This window comes from Mustela nivalis, assembly GCF_964662115.1.
Source record: "Mustela nivalis genome assembly, chromosome: 6".
Taxonomy (NCBI): Eukaryota; Metazoa; Chordata; class Mammalia; order Carnivora; family Mustelidae; genus Mustela; species Mustela nivalis.
This window is the reverse complement of record NC_139025.1, coordinates 133,804,117-133,828,445: the sequence shown is the minus strand read 5'-3', so window position 1 is coordinate 133,828,445 and position 24,329 is coordinate 133,804,117. Positions and strand designations below refer to the sequence as shown.

General features: G+C 39.4%; 1 protein-coding gene across 1 annotated transcript in view; it reads left to right on the top strand.

Annotated features, from left to right (window-relative positions):
- Positions 1-24,329, top strand: part of MCTP2 (multiple C2 and transmembrane domain containing 2) — a 646,489-nt gene that overhangs the window by 538,159 nt on the left and 84,001 nt on the right. The window contains 2 exon segments of the mRNA XM_082736421.1: positions 8,709-8,811; positions 11,148-11,250. Coding sequence (XP_082592547.1) covers positions 8,709-8,811; positions 11,148-11,250 — 206 coding nt within the window.

Genomic DNA, 24,329 nt, shown 5'->3' with positions numbered 1-24,329 from the left:
GAGAGACCAATGGGTGAAGAGTGGGCAAGTATTTACTATATGTTCAGCACATAGGGGAATTGATCTGGAGAGCCTTGTTATAATCGATAGACTATTGTGGGGAGCCTGTTGGATTTTAACAGGTAGGTCTTGCTTCAAGGTATCAGTACTAAAGCCATGATGGCTACCATGTGCATAGGTACCTGCCAAGTTCAACACCTAGTGTGACTCTTATATTCTCACAATCAAGATGTAGGTTTTACACTTCATCCTTCCTATTAATTAAGCCTTCTCTTCATTCTTTGAAATAAATCTTATATGTTGACATCCTTTCCTCTAGGGAATCTTCTTGTGGTAAGACTGGTTATTGCTTGGTCTCTCTCTGCTTTACTTCTTCACCTGTTATCACTATTTCAATGGCTCCTAGCCATTGAAAATTTGGGTATAAAATGGGGGATACAGAAATGAGGAGAGTTTTCTTCACCTCACAGCAAAAGAGCAAGTAGGGAAGCATTGAAAGCCCACATCAGTGCAGAATGATGGTAAGTAATAGAACAATGAAACATAGTCTCAATATTTCTGCTTTTTGTAGCACAATTCTATCTTAATTTTTTCATGTTCTCATCATAATAATCTGTCTGCTATGATGAGAAGCTGGGGAAGTATCAGGAAACAATGAAGGAACAAAACTGGAAATACCATTTTCACTCCAATCTGGAGTTACTTATTCTCCACAGATTTTTCGTTCATCCTGGTCACTTTTTGGCACATTTCGCCATACCACACCACCCACCAAACACGACAGAGTTTCCAAATATATCTGGATCTTCGTGACTTCTTGGCCATAAGACTATCACTTAGACCCTTTCTCTGTTTCCAGGTTAATAAGACAACTGCCAAATTAGTATCAAAATAACTATCAGAGGAGAGGAAAAGACAGTGTTTTCAGACAACAACAACAAAAAATGCAGGTTATTGTGAAGTGGCCTTGTTTGATAAATAAACATGATAGAAACCCAATAGTGCCTGATCCAAGAGAAAAAAGATATATTTAATTCCAGAATCCCCAACTTCTCTCCAGGGAGCCCAGTATAGCTTCCCAGTGGCTTCTATTTATTTTTTAAATTTCTTTTCAAAGTTCCAGAATTCATTGTTTATGTACCACACCCAGTCCCAATAGCTTTTAAAGCTTGTCTCAACTTATGAAAAGCCAGCTTGGTGGTAGATCTCAGGATCTTCAAGAAATACTCCTTGAGAACTAACTGTATTTGAGGAGCTCTGTCACTTCCTCCTCTACCGCAGAGTTGCCCAAAGGGGGCAGTGTGTATTGTTGAAATGGATAATGACCTCTCTCAAAATCTGGGTGGCATTTCCAGTTCCCAGTGCCATTAGGAGGAGCTCTTGGTCTGTTCCACAAGCAAGATTGATCTCCCCTGATCCTGGTAGAGTGCATTCAGGATGTGAACCCTTTAATAGTGACTGTGACTCATGCGTTAAATAAATCAACGTTTAGTTCAGTGATTTTATTCATCAAAGATGAAAATCAGTCTCCATATTTTTGCCCTTTATTTTTACGGTCTCTGCCTTTTGCTTTCATTCTTATGTATTATGGTGTAGAACATATACAGAAATAGACAACTATTTTAAATCTTGGTTCTACCACGTGCTGGCCTTGGGTCCACTGTAAGCCTGTTTTCTCATGGATATTTTGAGGGGTAATTAAAACCTATATGAACATATCTAACACATATTGCATGTTCAACATATAACTATTACCATTTTTTATTAAATTTATTTGCTTAGAGTATAGTTGATGTGGGGAGTTTCACAGGTTCTTAATATTTTGTTTATAATTCTTCTAATTTTAAATAATGTCAGAATTATCAGCATCTCTAATCACACTTGGCTTTTCAACCACTTTTAGAAATCTAGTTACCAATCTAAAATGTTTTCTCTTTTTGTTCTGTTTCTACTGCCTGATTAAAGCCAAGCCCCCCCCCCCCCAAAAAAAAAAAGTGCTTCATTGTGGGGAAACTCCCATACTCAAACCAGTTTAGTGCTTGTGTCCACATTTTAATAATCTGAATGATAGTTTTATCCATATAAAATATTTTTGTGTGCTCATCAGTTGTTTTGTTACACACAAAAGTGCTATTTTGAGAAACTGTTAACCAAAACACTTCATTTAGATCCCACATTATAGAACTATTCCAGCCATATGCTGTAATAATGACTTTTAAGTAGTTTCTATAAATTATAACATTGGCTGTAAATTTCTAGGTTTGTTTTTTTTTTCCTCAAAGCATGACTACTTGTATTAGAGGAAAAATAGTCCTATAGTTATTGTTCACTGGGGATTTTAAGTCACCTGTCCATTTTCTGGTTTGTTTTCATTGTCTGTTTGAAGTTGTAGCCATAGCAATACCTCTCCCCCTAAAGATGCCTTATTTTCAAAGGGACGGCTGTAATTGCAATTTCTAGAAAGCTTAAAAATAGTGATTGAATGCTTTTAATTTCCTTGAGAACCTTTTGGATAGCTGAGCTCGAATCAAGACCAACTTTTTAAGAACACATCAAAAACTGTATAAATCTGTCTTTGGCTCACCATCTGCTTTAATAGTCTGCCAAAGAACGTGGACTCTCCTCCTTGCAGAGTTTGGGGGTCTACGTAAGATTTAGCAGTTTTGAACTTACTGGTACGTTGAGCGTGAATGAACTCAGTTCGTTTCTCTTCTATGAATTAACAAAGGAGTCACTTTGATCTTATTAGTTGGGCGCTTAGTAAGTAATTATCTTAATTTATCTAGCAAATATACCTGCTCTATGCGAGGAGCTGTGGTAGGCTCTGATGATATGACAGGGGAGAGGAATTGGTCTTTGGCCTCCCATGAAATGACCAATTACACTGATAGCATCTACAGTAGATGCTTGAACAATGTGGGGTATGGTATGCAAGCACTGATACCCCACGCAGTTAAAAGTTGGCAAAAACTTGGCATATAACTTCTAACTACTGATAGCCTAGTGTTGATCTGAAGCCTTACTGGGGAGATAAACAGTCAAGTACCACAATGTGTATGTGTGTTATGTACTGTATTTCTACAATACATGAAAGAAAACGTTATTGAGAAAACCATGGAAGAGAAAATTCATTTTACAGTATTGTACTGTAGCATTTATTTAAAAAAATCCACATGTAAATGGACATGCACCATTGAAACGCCTGCTGTTCAAGGGGCAGGTGTAAGGGCAGTTCTATTCCTAAGGTCAAGGTTCAGGGAAGGAACACCTCACTGGTGTTCCTGCAGGAAGCAACACTTTCACTGAGATGTCAGAGCTGAGTTAGCAGGCAGAGGTAAAAGAAAAGCCTTTTAAAATGAGGGGACAGCAGGTCTCAAAGCCTGCAGGGCTTTTCTGAAACACAGAAGAAAGTATGTGCCTAGAGGAGCAAGGCTTTCGAGGGTGCCTCAGTGGAAACGGGGAGATGTTGGGTCAGTGCAGCGGGAGATGGTGGTTTTATGTTTTGGGTTTTTTGTTTGTTTTTGGAACTTGAATGGCAACGGGAATGGATTTAGAAGAAAAATTCTTATGTCACGAGTTATTTTTTTATATTTTTAAAGATTTTATTTATTTATTTCACAGAGATCACAAGCAGGCAGAGAGGCAGGCAGAGAAAAACGGGGAATCAGGCTCCCAGCTGAACAGAGAGCCTGATGTGGGACTTGATCCAAGGACCCTGAGATTATGACCTGAGCCGAAGGCAGAGGCTTTAATCCACTGAGCCACCCAGGCCGCCCATTATGCCATGAGTTCTTATATGTTCTGTGCTTGTGTTAGAAGAGTAGACTGTCAGAAATTTAGTTCAATAACACTTCAGCAAAATTAAGTCCTTCTCGTCCTTTGTGGATCATGTAGTCCTAATACAGGTTTGTCTGCCCCTTGCTCTGGATGTCTGCAGCAGTAACGTGAGCAAGTTTTCACCTGGGTGACCCCGCAGAGGCCATTCTACGGATTCCCGAAGGTTGCAGCCACTCGGGAAGGCAGGACATACTTGAAAAGTTAGACCCAGCACCCATAGACATCATGTTTGTTTTTCTTCGAAGATCCCTCTTAGCTCTGTGTTTTCCACATTGCAGGGATCATAGAGTAATTGTTGACTAAAGGAGCAGGCACGTCATAGGCCTTATAATTTTCATTTGAGGCCTTACGATTTTTCAAATCAATCATCATAGGAGCTGGGAGGGAAGGGAAGGCTCCTGGGAGCCTGTGGTTGCAGAGAAAGTTCTGTGAAGATGATACATCTTGAACTAGGTCTTGAAGGCTAATTGGCCTTTGTGTTTTTGGTTGGGAGTAGGGATTAAGAGAGCATTGCAAGGAGACTTGGTCATCCCATATACAGTGGAGGAAGGCTGTCTGAGCCCCACACCTCTGCATTCTGGTTGGGAGTGGGGGAAAGATACACCAACCTCGCCAGAGGGTTTGGGAATAGGGAATAGATCAGGATGGATCGTGTGGGGTAAATTGTCAGAGAACAGATTTTCAGATAAGCACCTAGAATTTGCCCCAGTATGCTCTAGTAAGGGTTATAAGCATGTAGTTGGAAACAAAACATGAAGGGAGAGTTTGTAGAAATTCAGCTGGCATGGCTCGATTGCCCTCTACCCAACCCCCACCTTCCCAGCTTGTCTGTGCTGTGATGCTCTGTGCTTAGCTTCAGAAATTATCTTCCTCTGGAAATTCTTTCTTCTGGTCCTGCCCCTGTGCTGATGGTCTGCGGTGGCTCCTGACTGCTGGATGAGAATTAAAGAAGTGCATTTAAATGAAAAGTACTGGTCATGGCCTTCAAGGCTTCAAGCTCATCTCAGCATTTATTTATCCATATCTCACATGTCACGATTGCCACTATGTATCTGTATCTCTCTGCGTGTCCGTCTATTTTGTTAATTTAAAGCTCTCCTCTGTCCTTATCTCCTCAAGATGAGCCCACCCATTTCTGCTAGCCCAGTGATGTCTGCTTTAAGATTCATTTGCACGATGAGATCTTCTCGGACTTGGACCAACCACATTGAATCTCTCTGAACTTTAGGTGCCTCTTCTGCAAAATGGCATGAGTATCCCTCACCTCTTGGAGATGATGTGAGGACTGAATGAGAAGCTGCCTAACCCATGGTTACCCGCTTAGAGCAGAAGGAGCCAGGTGGGCCCCTCTAGATAGTGCTGGCTGCGAAGAGCCTGCTGGACCCTCTCACTGGGGCATGGCACTCTTGACCATGGCACACCTCCCTCCTGGGGGAGGGAGGGGTATGCACGCCTCGGGTGTGCCTGCGTCAGACCCTCAAATGAAATACAGGACTGAGTATGGACCAGGAATGTGCAGATGTGGAATATGAGACGTGTAAGGAAAACACACAGTCGGGGAGCAGAAACGGGAGCAATGCAGTCTCTGGGCAGGGAACACAAGAAAGGCCTTCACTGGAAAGGTGAAATTTGCTGAAAAGCAGAGATTGGTATGAGAGTCCCTTAGAAGTCATGCCTTGGTGGGCTGTGTCCATCATGGCCTGGTTCAGTGCCAGGAGCAGAGTGTGTGCTTAAAAAATATCTGTCAGCTGAGTGGTAGGACCTCTGCAGTATGTGTATTACTTCCATTCAATTTCTGAAACTGACATGAAAGTAAAATTATTTCAGTGAGAAACCTCTACTTGCCATCCAAGGAATAGAAACGGATTATAAAATGGTGTTGAAAAGTAGCAAAGCCTATTGAGGGCAAAGTGCTAAACAGGTCCGTGAGCTGAAATCGCCAGTGATGTATCCGTGTCCAGGTGACAAGCCGCCTGGGGGTACAGGATGTCATCTGACTGTTTGACCTAGAGAACTATGGGGACCAGAGGCAAAAAGTGCAGACCCAGGTATGTATACGTCAGTCTGTCTGGTGCTGTTTGCTCAGTACCATTGGGAGAACACTGGGACATCTCATTTATGATGGGACGTCATCTTTATCTCCAGTGAATGTATTCATTATTTAAATTCTAGAAAATCCCCTTTTATCTGGAAACTTTTAAGGGAGAGAAAGCAATCTGTAAAGTGCAAAGAAGTGACTCTGTACATCTTTTAATGTCTTTGTTTCTCCTTCCTCCTCTCCGCCTGTTTATATTGTAGTATTAATAAATGCAGCATTTTAATGAGCTTTGATGGAATCACCTTCAGAGAGTTGGTGCCGTGTGTTCCTTGGAGACGCATAACTGAAGTTCCTGGTTTCTGGAAGGAAGTCTGTTCCTCATTAGCTGGAACAGCTAAGAGTATGCTGGCTTGGGAGGGAGGGGGCCACAGTTCCAGCCCACCTGTGCGTGCACAGGACCGGCCACGGCTCAGCCCTGCTGTGGAGGAACCCCAGGGCTTTCATTAAAAGTGTTAGATGGTTTCCCAGGAGAGAGTGGTGATGGCATGTCATGTTGGGGTTTCTGGAGGAGCAGCCCTGACACCTACTGACAAATGGTTAAGTGGCTGCTTCAGCATGGGTCGAGGGAGCCGGTGTCCTCTCCCTGAGCCTGAAGAGGGGAGCACGTGTTCCTTCCATGCTCCTGGCTCTGAAAGAGGCAAATCTGCCCTCCTCTGTCCGCTGCTCCTCCCCTCCCAGAGCCTACCCCCTTGCCCTGCAAAACACACTCCCCAGAGTAAAGCTTACTTGCCTTAAGTAAGCAAGGCTGCTTTGTGAGATGCCGAGGAATGGGTTTTGTGTTGCTTTGACTGTGGCTGCCCAGCATCTAAACCCCTTGTAAATTTGGAGAGGTTCCTGTCGCATGTTTTGGAGAAGAGATCAGAGCGTCCTTGCGTGGACAGAAGGTGAAAAGCCAGTCCTTCTTTTCTGAGCACTGGCATTTAGGGCCTGGGTGCTTGATGAGGCGAGAGCAGTTAGATCCTTCTTGGAGGTCTTTGCCTCTGCATCAAGGGCAGCAAAAAAGCAGGGGTGGATAATTCCTGTTAGAGGCAGCCATACCCAGGGTCCAGCAACACGAGGACCTGTGAGGCTAGTTTTCCTGGGAAGCAGAAGCCAGACTTTTCCTGGGGAGGGAGAGTGACGGAGGTTCTCGTGCCTGAGTATTTTTAACCCTCCTTGGGTTTCTTGTAGTTTTCCAGCCTGATTTTCCAATCTTGGCCATGATTCTGAGAGTTCTCTGATATTATTTCGCTAAATTGAGACAGGGGGCATTTCCATGTTTAAAACTGACAACCCCAACTCATTCATTTATGTCCATGACTTGGTCATTGTCTACTGGCCACTGAGATCATAGGATTGGCTTAAAAGCTTAGCCAGGCATCTACGTGTCTAGAACACTAGTCAGTTGAACAGAATCTCCTTCGTCGTGTATCTGTTCTTCCTCTTTTTCTATTTTTGACATAGAATCTTCCTGGAGTCTCTTTCACCTGTCAGTCTGTCTATTGATGTGCTGTACCTCGGAGCTCCTGGATATTAAGTTAATTAGATGTAGGTTTCATGACCTGAATGGTAGGCCAGTAGGTCAAGAAGCCCAAGGACTCTCGGCATTAGACCCTGGCCTGTGATTCCTTGGCCATTTGTTGGCAGAACATCTGTCCTCATGCCCCCAATTAATTTAGTACGCACTGCTTCGTAAAGCATCCCTGTGCCGCAGAGGCAGGCAATGTGTTTGGTTGTGTGGACATTATAGAGCCGTCCATCCTGTCCCTGACATTTCCGATCCTGGGTCCCACTGTCAAACCCAATGAAAGGGGAGAGCATTTTGTTTGTTTGTTTGCAATAACTTTTTGGGTCCCACTTTGGATTTTGGATTTTCTAACTTTATTATTTATTTATTTTTTCTTTTGGAGGATGTATGAGGTGGGGTGGAAAAGGAAGATGTGAGATGAGAGAAGTCGGGGTTAAGATTTTTTTTTTTTAAGATAAAAATGTTGGACTTGCTTTGTGGAATTCTACTTTTTCATGTTTATGAGCAGCAAAAATGTAGCATCCTCTGTATTTTCATAATGTATTTGAATATATCAGATCATATGTGTTTGTGGTCACTCCCCCCACAGGGCAGTTTTAGCTCCTTAGTAGCCGTGTTTATAGTTTTCGTCTCTTCTCTTTGGACCTTGCAGAAGCCTCTGGGTTACCATAGGCTTCCTGCATAGCGGAGTACTTTCCTATATTGACTCAAGGAGAACTTAAGCAGGAAATGGACAGGAGCTTCTGTATTAAAACAACGCAAAACTTGGGGCACCTGGGTGACTCAGTTGGTTGGGCGGCTGTCAGGTCATGATCCTGGAGTCCCGGGATCGAGTCCCACATTGGGCTCCCGGCCTGGTGGGAAGTCTGCTCCTCCTGCTGACCTCTCTCCTCTCATGCTCTCTCTCAAATAAATAAATAAATCTTAAAACAACACAAAACTCAACTCTCTCATGTGTGAGACTGATGGTTGCTTTTATGCAACCTGTTGTGGTCAGTGACTCTCAAGGCTGCATCTGGGTTATGTATCCATCCCTGTTCATTAAGTATGCTACAGTTCCCGAACTAACAGGTTCTCTCCGTTTCCTGAACTCCCTCACAAGCCTCGCTGGAAAGAGATGCTCGCTTTTGCTTTCAGCAAGCACAGTTTTATTGGTATAAACCTGCCTGGATTTTACTCACTTGGCCTCTTCTACTTCTGAGATTCATTTGTCTCTGATCAGGGAACTGCCTTTGCCTTGACCAATGTCCTATGTTCTCTTTCCAGGGAAGAGTGATCCTTTTTGCTTGTTGGAGTTAGGCAACGACCGACTTCAGACACACACCATCTACAAAAACCTCAACCCCGAGTGGAACAAAGTTTTTACCTTGTAAGTGCTTTCTTAAGCCTCCAGAATATCAAGGAGTGTTTTTAACTTAGAGATCAATTATCCTTGATATGTGTGGGGCAGACTGGGGCTCTTAAGTGGAACTTTCTATCCATTTTTATGTGCAAAGAATGAATTTTATTGTTTTTTTCCTTCTGAAAACCTTTTATCCTTTCATTTTATAGAGTATAGTGTTAATAATAGAAGAAGCCATTTGGAACTGCAAGGGTTAGGGTTATAGGAGGCCTTTGTAAAGTAGATCTTTCGGTAGCTCAATTAATCTGTGAGTAGACGGACACTTCCATTTATCCAGACTAATCCATTCCTGGGTTAAAGAAAATTACAAATGAAGACCTGCCTTAAATTCAGGTTTATATGTTATAGCATTATTGTAATATCTAAAGGCTAATATTATGGCAGATTCTTTTGGAAAATATAGATTATCTGTGATTCCTCAACGAATCCCAAAGTGTCTTTGTATTCCAGCTTGTCTGAAGACCAGCTCCCCCACAGAGAAGCCATGTCCAGTCTTTCAAACTCAGGCATTTAGAAGGCTAGATTTATTTCCTAGCGTGCTTTAGACTCTGAGGTATCTGGCCATCAAGGGGAGGCACCTGTTGATTTGGGTCAAATGGTGGTTCACTGCCCTCACAACACTGAAGAAATGCTGTGCTTGTAACTGAATGAATATGTTTTGAATGGGTGATGATTTCCAAATAGAAAGCTCTCAAGGATTGAAATTGAATCAGTCATCACAAACCTCCCAACAAACAAAAGTCCAATATCATGTGGTTCCACAGGTAAATTCTACTGAACCTTTAAAGGAGTCAATACATATTCTTCTCAAACTTTTCCAAAAAGCAGAAGAGGGAGGAAAACTCCCAGATTCATTCTTTGAGGCCAGCATTACCCTGAGACCAAACACAGATCCCCACAAAGAAAGAAAACTATAAAGCCAGTACCTCTGATGCAGATATCCTCAACAAGGTATTAGTGAATGGAATCCAACAATAATAAATTAAAAAAAAATTTCACCACAAACAAATGGGGTTTATTCTCAAAGATGCAAGTATGGTTCAATATTTGCAAATCAAGCAATGTGATACATCACATCACTAAGAGGATAAAAAACATATGATCATTTCAATAGATGCAGAAAAGATATTTGACAAAATATAACATCCATTCATAGAGGGTATATACTTCAACATAATTAAGACCTTATAGGAAAACCCACAGCTAGCATCATAGTCAGTGGGAAAAATGAGAGCTTTTCCCCCAAGGACAGGAAAAAGACAAGGATGTCCACGTTCACCACGTTTATTCAGTATAGCACTGGAAGTCTTAGCCACAGCAATCAGACAAGAAAAAGAAATAAAAGGCATCCAAATTAGTAAGGAAGAAGTAAAGCTTTCATTATTTGCAGATGACATAATATAGAAAACTCTAAAGATTCCACAAAAAGGTATGAGGACTGATAAAATAATTTGTTAAGGTTGTGGAATACAAAATCATTATACAGAAATCTATTGCATTTCTATGCACTAATAGTGAAGCAGCAGAAAGAAAAAAATAATAAAACAATCTCATTTGTAATTATACCAAGATAATAAAATACCTAGGAACAAACTTAACCAAAGAGGTGAAAGACTTATACTCTGACAACTAAAAGACTGATGAGAGAAAGTTCCCAAGGATCTATGAGAAGTGGATTAACTTGCCTGAGCAGGTTTGCAAACTGCCATATGAAAGAGATTCTTATTTGCTCAAAACACTGCTGATGACCATGGCTCCATTTCTCATTATAGGTGATGTTTGGTTTCTGGTCCACATAAAAAAATGTTTCTAAATATGCATGGGACTTTTAATATTTTGTGTTTCAACAATGGGAAGCTTTCTGTGGATCTCAGCAAATAGTGATTTTGATCACCTTCTTTCCCCAAAGGGAATTCTTCATTAATATATTTTTTTAATTAATTTAATGTAAAGCAAATCTTATTGCCTATTTGAAATCACTAGCCTTTTACCCTCCTCATTCTGTCTCTTTTTCTTTATCCTCCTGTTTCTTTAATAGTTCTATCCTTGAGTGCATGTATACATGGAAAATGTCATAGTAAAAAAAGTTGACTTTTTTTTTCATATGGATGTCTGAATCTTCTATGATGGAAGGTTTGGGAATACAGTTCAGTTTGATTTAATTTTTGGAATTTAATTAAATGGTAGTTTTATACTCTAAGGACATACAGGCTTAATTAGTGAAACCGTGTTTTCAGATCTTCATGGAACAGACTCCACTTGTGTATTTTTGTATATAATACATAGTAAATTTCTTGTTTCAGTCCTATTAAAGATATCCATGATGTTTTGGAAGTGACAGTCTTTGATGAAGATGGAGATAAACCTCCTGATTTTCTTGGAAAAGTTGCCATTCCCTTGCTGTCCGTAAGTTACTGTAGTTAATACCCAGTTCGTAAGTCATTTTACAGTTGACAAGTTTCTATGATCTAGAGTTGTTCTATCTTTGTCAATCTGGGGAAAAGATCCTCCTAGCTGTTGCAGGAAACAACTATTTTATTCCTTAACGTTTTCCAGTTTTTTCAGTAGTTTCAGATATAAAGTAACAATCATGTAGTTGGATATTGGTTTAACCAACAAGAACATTTTGACTAGTCTTTCAATTCGTTTTTAGTGGGGGTTTCTGTTTGGTTTCAAGGAATATAGATCTATGACTGATTTTCCATTTGTTAATGAAAACATACACATGTCCCTTTATTATCTCCTTACTACCCATTTCTTCAAAGATTAATTCCTGGTAACTGCAAAGTTTTTCCTAGCTCTACTGAAGACCATTCTCTCAAAAGTTCTATTTGTCTTTATAGTAGTAGGGTTTGCTTTCAGCCTCAAAAAATGCTTTCTGGAAGAGAGCAAAGAGCTTCTCTTGGAAAAAGTGCCATTTCAGTAGTCTAGTTAAAAGATAACATACTAGAGTAAGCTAAGAGCTGAATGAAATAATATTCTATGACATCAGATGAGAAAGTACCACATGATACCTTTACATGGGCAAAGGAGGGAAGCTGGGATCTGAATTTACCTATTAATGGGACATTAATGTTTGTACCAAATGTACTCTTCCAGAAGAGAGAATTTCAGTTTTTCACTCAACAATTAATGTTTCATTGTAGAGATGTCACGGTCTTATCAGTCAACAAGGCTTTATTTACTTCTTACCAAAGACTTATTTCTCCAAAGCTACTAGTACATTTTTGTAGCAGGAGAGTCTGTGCTCTAACCATGAGATTAGACTAGCTCACACGATGTTTACAGTCCAGAAGCGCTACATCTCTCAGTATCTCTATGGGTTTTGATTGCCTGGTTAATTTCTCCCCAAGTTCTCTTATCCCGACTGTTCCTCTAAGAGAAGGGGTGGAGCAGCTTCTCCCTTGTCAGTTCTGCTCCTGCCAAATACTCAGAGCCATCAGCAGCAGACCACACCGACTCTCCAGGAGGAGATGGCAATGTGGGATCTCTCTCTCTCTCTTTTTGGCTACAGCTTTGTCAGTTATTCCTGAATTAATACATGTAACAAGAGCATGGAATACGATGTTAGAGAGGTCTAAAGGGAAGACCCTCCTTTACAATTCAGTTTCTTTTTTTTTTTTTTCCTCAAATTCTTTTAGATGGGACAGAGACATTTCTCCTCTTGATTTTTAAAAAATATTTATTTTTGAGAGAAAGAAAGAGAGTGTGTGTGTGGTGAGGGACAGAGGGAGAGAGAGAGGAGAATCTCAAGCAGACTCCTTACTGAGTGTGGAGCCCCATGTGGGGATTGATCTGAGGCCCCTGAGGTTATGACCTGAGCCAAAATCATGAGTCTGATGCTTAACCAACTGAGCCACCAGGTGCCCCTGTCCTCTTGTTTTTAATAGATAAATATGTAGTAACATATTTTATTCCTTGCTGGGTGAACACTCCTTGGTGTGATTTTAAACCTCCCTCTGTTTTACATGTAAAAGTTTCGTGTAGTTAGTTTTCTATAATACCAAAAAATTAACCCACTTACTTCCCTCCCTTCTTCCCTTTTGATGTACAATGTCTCAATGCTGTTGAGTTAGATCTAAGAAATTACTTCTGGCTAAATCAGGTATAGGGTTTCTCAGCCTTACCATGATTGACATTTTTGGTTGGATCATGCTTTGTTGTGGGGCACTCCTGTGCTCTTTGGGATGTTTAGCAGATGCCTGACTTCTACCCAATAGATGTCAGAGGGACCCATCCACCCATCACTGTAGTGACAAGTCAAAGATGTCTGCAGACCTTGCCAATGTTCCGAGGAGGGACAACATCACTCCTGGTGGAGAACCACTGACCCAAGTTGGTGCCGTTTTCGCATTATATCTTTCAAGATGCAGGGTAGAATGATTCTATGAAAAATTTCATTTAAATGCAAAGAGCCTCTGACCCCCTTAACTTTATTCTGGTTGCCAATAAGGTGCCCATGATCTATACATTCATTTGTTTGAGGAGTCTTTATCGAGTGTTTGCTTTATGCCATGCATTGCTCATCGTTTTAGGTTTAGTTTAGTTTTAGTTTAGCTCTAACAGTGACAGCGGTGAAGTTATCTTCTCTTAGAACTTACCTTTTGGTTGTAGGAGTCAGTATACAGAACAAACAAAAAAGTCCACAAAAAGCAAGACAGCATATTAGATGGTGAAAGGTACCCCGTAGAAATCAAAGCTCCAAGATTATGTCCAGGGAAGGGGTGCACTTCTCCATGGGCTGTCCAGGAAGGACCTCACTCCAGGGGACATTTGAATGAGAACTTAAGGAGGTGAGAAAGAAAACCCTGTGGCTATCTGGGGAAATGGTTCCAGGCAGGACGGCTTCCACATTCCAAGGCTCTAAGGCAGTACCCTGAATGTCTAGTCCCAGACATATTGGCGTGGACAGTGTGGATAGAATGGAGTCTCTTGGAGGGGGTTGGGGGGGCAATCACAAATGTGGAATAAGGAAGGACACAGGGACAAATGTCATGAGAAAGCGATAAGATGCTGCCAGTCTGAACGTCTGAAGGACTTTGGCATGCTCTTAGTGTTGGTGGGGAGCCACAGGAAAGTGTCAGGGCAGGGAGTGCTTGATTTGGTCTGTGCTCTCTGTTTCTAACATGAAAGGGCTGTGGCACACAGAGAAATAAATCCAGCCCTGACTGTTCTCTACCACATAAAGCCTAAAGGCAGTGTGGCCTGAGCCACGTTCTCATGAGGGACTCGGGGGTCCGGGAATGTTAAGCTGAATCTGTTAGAGTGTGGCCATTTCAACTCAGACTCACTTCCCATTGTTTGACCTACCCACTGACCAAGTGATCAGACCTTGCAGAGGATCTGTTTTGGCCCTTCCTGATGGTCAGTGGTCCACCTGCTACACGTACTCTCCTAAGGAAATCATTCTCTACCTGAAGTGCAGTTATATGTATGATAAAAAAAAAACGCCATAACCCTCAGTATCCGTAAGAGGCAGGTTTTCAGTTGTTCATTAGTTCACCAATCATTCCGTTTTTGAGTAATTCCAACTTGTGATTTAGAGAGTATGTTTTCGCATTTATTTAGATTTGGTTTTTTGTTTGGTTGTTTTTTTTTGTTTGTTTGTTTGTTTTTTTGGTCTTTATTTAGTATCTGTTGCATCGTGCTTCACTAACCAGCCCTAGGTGAAGCATGTATCATATGTGAAATCATTAATTTTCTGAAAACCTTATTCGGCATGCTTTAGTATCATGGCTGTTTACAAAAGTGGGAGCTGAGGTGCACGAGGGTCCTGGCGCTGGGAGGTAGTAGAGGCTGGAAGTAGGCAGTTTCGTGTCCGAGCTGGGCTCCTTAAGTGGATGTTTTCCTGCCACGGTGAGCCCCTGTTCAGTAGAAATGAGGCCGAAAGGAAGAACCAAGATGTTCTTCACGCAACCACTGGTCTTAATGCGATAGAGTATGGACAGGTAGGACACAGAGTTGAAGACTTGCATATCTTGGGTGATGCCTGTGGGATGAACACAGAAGACCTGAAATGCTTTTTTTTCTTAACAGAAGTACAGTTGACATAGAATATCATATGGCTGGACAATACAGGGATGCAACAAGTCTGTGTTATGTTGTGCTAACACATGTAGCTACCACTTGTCACCAGATGGCATGGTTACGGTACCATTGACTATAATCCCTATGCTGTACCTTACATTCCCATGACTTAACTCCTTCTGTAACCGGAAGTGATGACCTTCCACTCCCTCCATCCACTTGCCCATCCCTTACTTCCCTCCCCTGTAGCATCCACCAGCTCGTTCTCTGGGCTTATGCAAGAACAGAAATATCAAGTGTTACATAAAAGGAAAAAGAAAACATAGAGCAGAAGGAATGGATTTAATTTTAGGAAGACTTGAGGAAGTGGGGAGTTTGAGCTGGCCTAGAGGGGACCTGGTGTTGATCATGACTCGTGGGTGAGGTAAAGAAAGATGGTCATTCCAAGCAGAGGGTAGAGGAGGCGTGGAGAAGCTGGGGGTAAGAGAAAGGCCACCTTCTGGAAGCAAAGAGGGGCTTTTGTTGCCTGGTGCTCAGAGTGAGCAGGGAGACCGGAGAGGGAGGACGGAGGGCTGCTCACGAAGGATTGAGGGAGGCTGGGGCTTATTCTATTAGCAAGGAGAACCTGAAGGCTTTTAGCCTGGGGATGGAGATCTCAGAGCTGTTAACTAAGAAGAAAGTTTTGGCTCTAGTATGAAGCAAGTTACAGAGGGAGGGAGACTTTTCCTGGAGGAATAAGCATCCAAGAGAGAACTCTTATATTTCAGGTTTTATGCCTCTTAGGAGACGGTCTGCTTTCTCTGCTTTTTTCATATGAGGGAGAATTATAAAAATGGAATAGCCAGTGCTTCTCTGTTGCCTTTATAGGATATGAAATAGTATTCAATAATGCCTTCTTTTCTATTTAAAAACAAAAATTGTATTTCTTGGAGGAGAGTATGAATTTCTTTTTTGCAAGGGTACATTTTCTTTAATCAAGTCATAAACTAAAACTTGATTTACATTTTCAGAGAAAATGCAAACTACATTTCAAAATATCTAAGTATAAAGTATTGAATGTACTTTAACTTTTAATCTGTCTCAAAATGATAATGTGCTAAGTGCATTTCAGGCTGTTAAATGAAAAGCCTGATCTGAATTCACTGTGTCTTTTAAAGCAGGGTGAATGTGCTGGCTGACGATTGGCTCATTTAAAATCCATGTTGTAAAATCAGTATATCTGTTAATGCAGTGAATTGTTCAAAACATTTACATATGCTTAGATAATACAGCATTGTAAGAATCCAGGCCACTGGGTCATCCTTCTGTGTATTTCATTTCTGTCCAAGTTTTTTTTAATAAAATAGTGGTTTTTTAAAAATATTATAGAGACGGGGCACATCAGTGGCTCAGTTGGCTAAAGGTCTGGCTCTTGGTTTCAGCTCAGATCATGATCCTGGGGTCCTAGGATCGAGTCCAACATTGAGCTCTCTGCTGAGTAGGGGGTCTGCTTCTTCCTCTCTCCTTGCCTGCTCTCTCTCTCTCTCTCTCTCTCAAATAAATAAAATCTTTAAAAAATAAGGGCTATATAGATATGTAAAACTAGACACTCATGATTAAAAACAACAGAAAATTACAACTGGTCTGGATTATCATCTGAAGACTTATAATTTTTTCCCATTTTCACATAACTCCAAGTATCTTCTAATCAATAACATAGTAAGTATGCATTGGAAAACAGTAAACATATTTTAGAATTTTAAGATATTTACATAGACACTACCTCTGAAACATTATCTGATTCCCTTAGATTTATTTAAACGCATATATTCTCAGTTAAGGAATCTAATTTTTTGTCCTGGAAATCAATCTGGGTTCTTCTCCTCCAGGACATTTCTTTTTAGGCAGACATATGTTTATCATCTCAGAAATTATGGAATGGCCCCATGTAGAAAGACTTTGAAAATCAGCTTTCTGTAAAATAGGGAAAGCATCTCTCTATTGATTGTGATTTCCTAATACCTAAGAAAAAAGTTGTCTTTTTTGATGACCTTGAATCAAAAGGAGGTCCTACTTTTTTTTTTTTAAGGTTTTATTTATTTACTTGACAGAGATCACAAGTAGGCAGAGAGGCAGACAGAGAGAGAAGGGGAAGCAGGCTCCCTGCTGAGCAGAGAGCCAATGCAGGGTTCCATCCCAGGACTCTGAGATCATGACCTGAGCCTAAAGCAGAGGCTTTAACCCATTGAGCCACCCAGGTGCCCCGAGGTCCTACCTTTTGATTCAAGTTTGAGACTCCTGCGCAAGCCAGGCCAAGGGCAGGTGAGTTCCTGATCAGAGGCACAGGCTTCGCACAGCCCCTCGCGTCCTCTGTGAATCCACATGCAGAGGAACAGCTTCACATAATTAGTTTTATGGGACAAATTTTCTATAATGGCTTGTACCAAATAAATGTCCATACACATCTTCATTTGCATTTCAATTAAGTGTTTGCCCCATTTCACCTGTGATAGGTTTTGAATATTGTAATAAACACATTTTCACGATCATATATTTTTTTAAAGTTTGTGCTGAAATTTTGGCCATTAAAACAAATTACGTTTATATTTTACTTTAATATTTATGGATGTATAGCTACCTAAAAATTTTTAAATGGCTAAAACATAAATATTCGACTCTCTTCCCTGCCTGATCCTGCTCCAATATGTCCTTTGAAATAAAGGAAAAAAAGATAAAATGAGGCAAATTCGTCTATGGGCCTGGAAACTAGACCTTTCACATGCTGGAATTACCATGAACCATATGTAGCATGTACGGTGGATGGATTTGGTTAGGATGGACAGGCTAAGAGAGAAGGAATACTGCATGGATTCCCTCTGATGTCTTGGCACAAGAAGCAAGTATAAATCTGAGCAAATGCTGAATGGGTTAAACTTTTCTATTAAATGGAAAACCTCTTGCATTGAGTAGAAGAGTAAAATCTAGCAGCTGCTGCTTTGAGGTGCCTCAAATGTGGTAAAACAGAAATGGATGGGCAAAAGTATTACTCCTACATGTAAGTGGGAAGTCAGAAACATACAGAGGAGGTCATTTCGAAAAACGATTTCATTACCAATAAACTTAGAGCAGACATGAATCTTTATGTGAATAGTTTCCCATCGAAGTGTATCTATGCATTAGAAATATTTGAAATACAAGAGAGATCCCTGGGTGGCTCAGTCATTAAGCATCAGCCTTTAGCTCAGGTCATGAACCCAGGGTCCTGGGATCGAGTCCTGCACTGGGCTTTCTGCTCAGCAGGAAGCCTGCTTCTTCCTCTGCCTGCTGCTCCCCCTGCTTGTGCTGTCTCTCCCTCCCTGTCTCTCTGATAAATAAATAAGTCTTCAAAAAATTTGAAATACAAGAAAAGATTACCAGCTTAGAAACACAAAACCATCATATTATCTTTGCAGCTTAAAAAAATATCAGAAACAAAAAAATAAGGTTGTCAAGTGGGGTTTCTTAAAGGCCCAATTGTTTGAAAGTCCAAATTCCATGAAGCTCTTGCTGAGAGTTAAAGTTCATGTACACCATCCCACAGCTACTAAATTTCTGGGGATGAGACCCTGGAAAGTTCTTTTCTTCAGCAAGTTGTCAGATGAAGTTTTGGCCTACTAAAGCAGCGACTCTCAAATTTTAGAGAATAAACAGTAAGTTTGATCTAATGTAGTATATGTACACATACATAAATACATAGAATATTCTATTCAAATACCTATGGGCTTCGGTTTTGATCATGTCGTGGGCTCACAAATGCCTCAGAAGATCCCCAAAAGGCACAATTTATATTGTGTTGATAAATATTTATATAAATTAGTAACAAAAAAGAAACAAGTATCAAAACAGTTGGTGAAAGAAAAAAAGTCTCAGGTAGCTAATGGAGATACCAAAACTACAGTTACAGACTTTTTAGAAATTAGCAGTGAAATACTATCATACAAACTGTGGATAAGGACCAGAAGTATTATTCAGAGGAAATCCTTCCTTTGAATGCTTTTATAATTAAACACCAAAGGCTGAAAATCAATTAAACATCAAAACAAAAGATACACTAAGTAAAATTAGGAAAGCTAGAGAGTAATTTATGAAGATTAAAAAAAGAAAAATGTAGGTAATACGTGAACTGTGTATCTGATAAACCCGAGTATGCTTTTCTCTAAAATCCAGTGAAATGGGGAGTCCAGTTAAAGGCTAATGAAAAAAAGTAAAGCATTTATTGTGAAGAATAAGGAAATAAGAAATATGGGCATCACTATGAAAAACATAACTAAATTTTACTGAAGAGTATGGAAAAAAACTTCAGTAGGGATATATCTTGAGGGGAATGTGGGTGTTACTGAGACTTAAGATCTCCCCAGGTTACTATACATAAAATACAGCTCCCCATTTGGAAAAAAATAATATGTAAAAATAGCAAGTAAAATTATGTTTAAAATACATAGGCGCCTGTGTATTTTAGGGGCACCTGGGTGGCTCAGTGGGTTAAAGCCTCTGCCTTCGGCTCAGGTCATGATCTCAGGGTCCTGGGATTGAGCCCCACATCAGGCTCTCTGCTCCGCGGGGAGCCTGCTTCCTCCTCTCTCTCTCTCTGCCTCTCTGCCTACTTGTGTTCTCTCTGTCAAATAAATAAATAAAATCTTTTAAAAAATTATAATTAGAGAAACATGAATATCAGGTACTGAAATATCAGGAAAAAAAATCATCAAGTAATTCCACCCTTTTCTCCCTGCATCCTTTCCTCCAAATAAGGAAATAGCAGGTTCAAATTGTTTAATGAGTAAGTTTTATAAAACCTTAAGGGCCCAGGCATTCTTACATTACTGAAATGGATTAAGGACATAAAAGAAAACAGAAAATTTGTGAATTGATTTTGACACTAGAAGAATTCTGATATAAAAAAACACAGATTTAAAATAAAGGGAATCATGTACCTTTCATGGAAGACCATGAAAGCACATTTAAGAAATGTAATTGTGTGATTTATATTATTAATACATTGAGGGAGGAAAAAAGCTTGGCAATTTCAATAAAGTGAAAGGGGCACTTGATAAAATTTAACATCCTTTCTTGATGATGAGAAAAGTAGTCTAATAATTAGTGTTTGGTGAATACTGCAGTGATCTATCAAAATCATAACAAATCTCAGACTTAACTGTTGAACAATTAGATTTCAAATTTAATGAAGTTCTATGTTTACAAATTAAGCTTTTGTGTCAGACCCAGCCAATGTAAAAATAGAAGAAATATTTTTATGTTATTAATTACATTAACAATATGTGTTATATATTATTAATAATATGTCGTTTTTATTTTAATGAAAATAATATTAGCTATCTGATGTCAGCTATCATCTATACATAAATATAAAGGAAATTAATAAGCAGCATCTTGAAATAAAAAAAAGTTCAGTGAGGTGTAAGCAAGATCAAAATTAGGGAAAAAAAAAAATCAGTGGCCTTGCCCATTAGGAAAACATTCAAAACACTCAAAGCATTAAAGAATCTAACATCAGGAAATAAGAACAACTATAATGCTTAAGACCTATGTGAGGACAGTTCTAGAACTGTACAAAAAGACATGAGAAAAGACGATGGAAAAAAATAAGCAAAGTGATCACTGTAAAAGGGATTCTGGGAAAGTCAGTTGCTTACTCATCAGGGAAAAATGCATCAGTGTGGTACGTCGAACACAGTCGCGATTTTGCCATGAATTAAAGGTCAAACACTTGGAACAAACTTCCTAAATAAAACTGTTAAAATGATGGGGAAGGCCTATATAAACATGAAAGCCAAGAATGAGAAAAGAAAAAAAAAATCTGAAGATGGCAACATGGTAACAACAGAAATTGCCATTGTAAATTAAAACACAAGGTCAGAAATACTTGCAATGTAGAAACCAATGGATAATATCACTAACATAGAAGGTTTTTGTGTTTTATTCTGTAAGGAAGAGACAAATCAATCTAACAGAAAAGTTAATTCAAACAGGTGAAAATCCAACTAGCTAATAAACGTATGAATGGCTCCTGCTTGCTCAGTAGTGATCAGGGTCCTTAAAAGTGCAGAGGATGGAGCCAGACCACCTGGGTGGCCCCCAGTGTTGTCTCCTAATTGGCTGTGTGATTATTGACAAGTTACTTAACCTCTCTGTCTCTTTCTTCCTTGATGGAATGAAGATAATGATAATGTCTGCCTTAGAGGCTGTGGTAAGGATTTAAATGATTTGAGGACTGTAAAGTGAGGACAGTAGCACACAGTACCAACTTACAGTGTAATGTATCATCTTCATCATCCTTGTGGTAATAATGTAAATGATCAAATTAGTTTAAGCAGTTGGATTAACAAATATGGTAAAGATTTTTCTTTACCAGTGATGACGAACAAAGGACCCGCTCCAATGTTGTTGGAGGGAACGTGACTTGGTACAAGCCTTGTTAGAAGGTGCTTTGATAAAATGGATTAAAATCTAATCTACACATATCTCTGAGCATTTATATGCTAGGTGTCTGTTTTAGAGAGGCAACTGAGCCTGGGAGAGATATAGTAATCACTCATGGCCACACAGATGCTAAATGCCAGAAATGGGAATTGAATCTAAGTCTGGCTTCCCAGTCCTACTGTGGCCCACAGTTAATAAATATACGAAAGACAATGTTCAGTCTCATTAGTTGGAGGAAAAAAAAAAAAACCACATATTAAAACAACCTGAGGCCATTTTCTTCCTATGAAATTGCTATATATTAAATAAAATGCCTGCAGTTGGCAAAGTTGCAAGGAAATGGATAGGCTTATTCATTGAGCCTAGGAGTAGAAATTAATATCACATTTTAGGAGAGCTTACTGGCAATACTTGGCCCAAACCACAAGAATGGGTATATCCTGTGACTCAACCTTTCCACCTCTAGGAATTTATTTTGGGGGATGCATCATGGACACACAGTTAGCTATGTATAAAATGAACACAATGTTTATGATTAAAAATTGAAGGATTGGTTAAGTTAATTATGTAATCTTCATATAGAATAATACAGAATAGAAGAACTATTCTATATTATGTACCAGAATTGGTTATTACATTGGGGAATGTTTCCTCTGTCTTTTTTTTTTTTTAATCTAAAAGACCAGTGATTAAAAAGTATATAAATTAATATGACTAAAAGATTTTATTTAGCAAGCAATTTCTGCTTGTCACTGTTCTTTACTGCTTTCTGCTGATTATTTCATGGCAACCTCTAAGATACGTATCATTTTATTATTCACATTTTACAGATTAGGAAACTGACAAACCAGAGGGAGTTACATAACTTGTCCAAAGTTTTTCAGCCCATCTGAGGCAGAATTGGAATTTAAACTCAGTTCATCTGCCTCTGGAGTCCCTAATTTTATCCAGTACACTCTGATCCTGTTTTCACAAGATAAGCAAATACAAATGTACATTAAAAACTAGAGATTCATTTTAACTTGTTTAAAAAAATGTAATATTATAAAAACTGTGTTCTTAAACATTTTTTTATAAATTTACACAATTCTTATAATTAATATATATTAGTTTTGTAAAATAGCTTATATTTTAGAAAGAGGAAGTGATAAATGCTGAGAACACAAATGTTTTCTGCCATTTCCAAGGTTCAGAGCTAGGTTTTGGTTGGAATGGATGGCCTCAGCAAGGAGGGTATACGTGGAGAGGGTCTGGGCTAATGAATTCAATTCCATCTCCACTGGCTGGTGGTTGACTTTATGTCCAGGCAAATGATAACCTTGTGGGCTTTGTAATTTCCCATGCTGCTTGCAACTCATGCCATTGGAAGCAGGCCTGCTTCCAAGTAGGGATATGAATGTGAATCCCTTCCAAGTAAAGAGTATTTATTTTCCTCATACCCAGTCACATGTCTGTCCTCTTCACATTTTACTGGAGAGTCATTTTGTATGTGCATCATCTGGGACCAACTGTTGTATCGTGATGTTGGCACGTTCAAGTATTTACCCCTTTGCATGGAAAGAAAACTGTCTGATTAGCGGCATGCTTGTTTATACCCAAATGTCCTCCACTTTTTCACATGAGGGTCAAGCTGGGGCTATCAGTAGGACACTTTAGTTTTGCTCCTAAATATTTATCTTCCCTCTCTAAACCAATTGATGGATTTATTCATGCATATTGATTCTGATTAATTTTTCTATTGCATCAGTTGGTAATTGGTCATAAGGAAATTTGTAGCAAAGCATAATAATAATTCCTTTTTTTTTTTTTTAAGATTTTATTTATTTGCCAGAGAGGGAGAGAGAGTACACACAAGCAGGCAGAGAGGCAGAGGCAGCGGGGGAAGCAGACTCCCTGCTGAGCAAGGAGCCCGATGCAGGACTCGATCCCAGGACTCTGGGATCATGACCCGAGCCGAAGACAGCTGCTCAACGAACTGAGCTACCCAGGCATCCCATAATAATAATTCTTTAAAGAGAGCTCGAGATGAGAAAACAGTTTTGTTCCCTGTTCCATATAACCAACTTCTGTTATACGCAGATTTTTAAAAATCCTGTCTTCTAAAAAATGAATGTAGTATCTTTTTGATTAAAAAATTATTTTATTCACTCAACTTTTAAAAAGTTAATCATATTTGTGATGCTAAAGTATATTTAAGAAGTTTTAAAATTCCTTTAAGTAAAAAAAGAAATTGAATAATTTAAAGATGATTTCAGGTCATATTAAAATCTAAACCAGACTGTCTTCTCTGTAACTTGTCTTCTGGCTCCAGAATCCTGAATCATTACTCAGGAACAGACTTCCTGTACTCTTGCATTTGCGGGCTCATTTACCCAGGAATTAACTGTTAGCACGTGCTTTCTAAAAGCTTTCAGATAGATACATTGTTCATGAAAAGAAAGGGACATGAAAATGCCCATTTCCTTGACTGTTGAATTAAATTTCTAATGATATTGGATCTATATTACTGTTCTGCAGAGGTACCTTCCCCAAACAATTGCCTAATATCTGTGCTCTTCTGTGAGTAGGCAGGCATGCAAAAATGTGTGTGATAAGTCAATCTGAAAAATTTTCTTGTAACAGGTTAAAGACATTGTCTATTATTTTATTCAATGACCCTTATCTCGGAGTGAAACTAAATCATCCCAAATGTCAACTCAAGAAGACTCTTCAGATGAACTTAGAGACCTCCCTTTGTCACAGATCGAAAATTGTATCATTCCTTTTTGCTTTGATCAACAGAGACCTAAAAATTAAGTTTCGGTCTTAATTTAAGTAACTATCTCATACCTGAAAGATGAAAGTATATATAGATTCTTTGCTCTAAATTTTCTTTTGGCTGTGTTTTAACTGTCCTGCTACTTAACAGAGGTTTTATAATCATAAACGGCCAGAGGTGATTTTCTGTGTTCTAAGTATACATGATAAATCGAATTCTCTTGAAAGGAAAAATATGCTTAGAT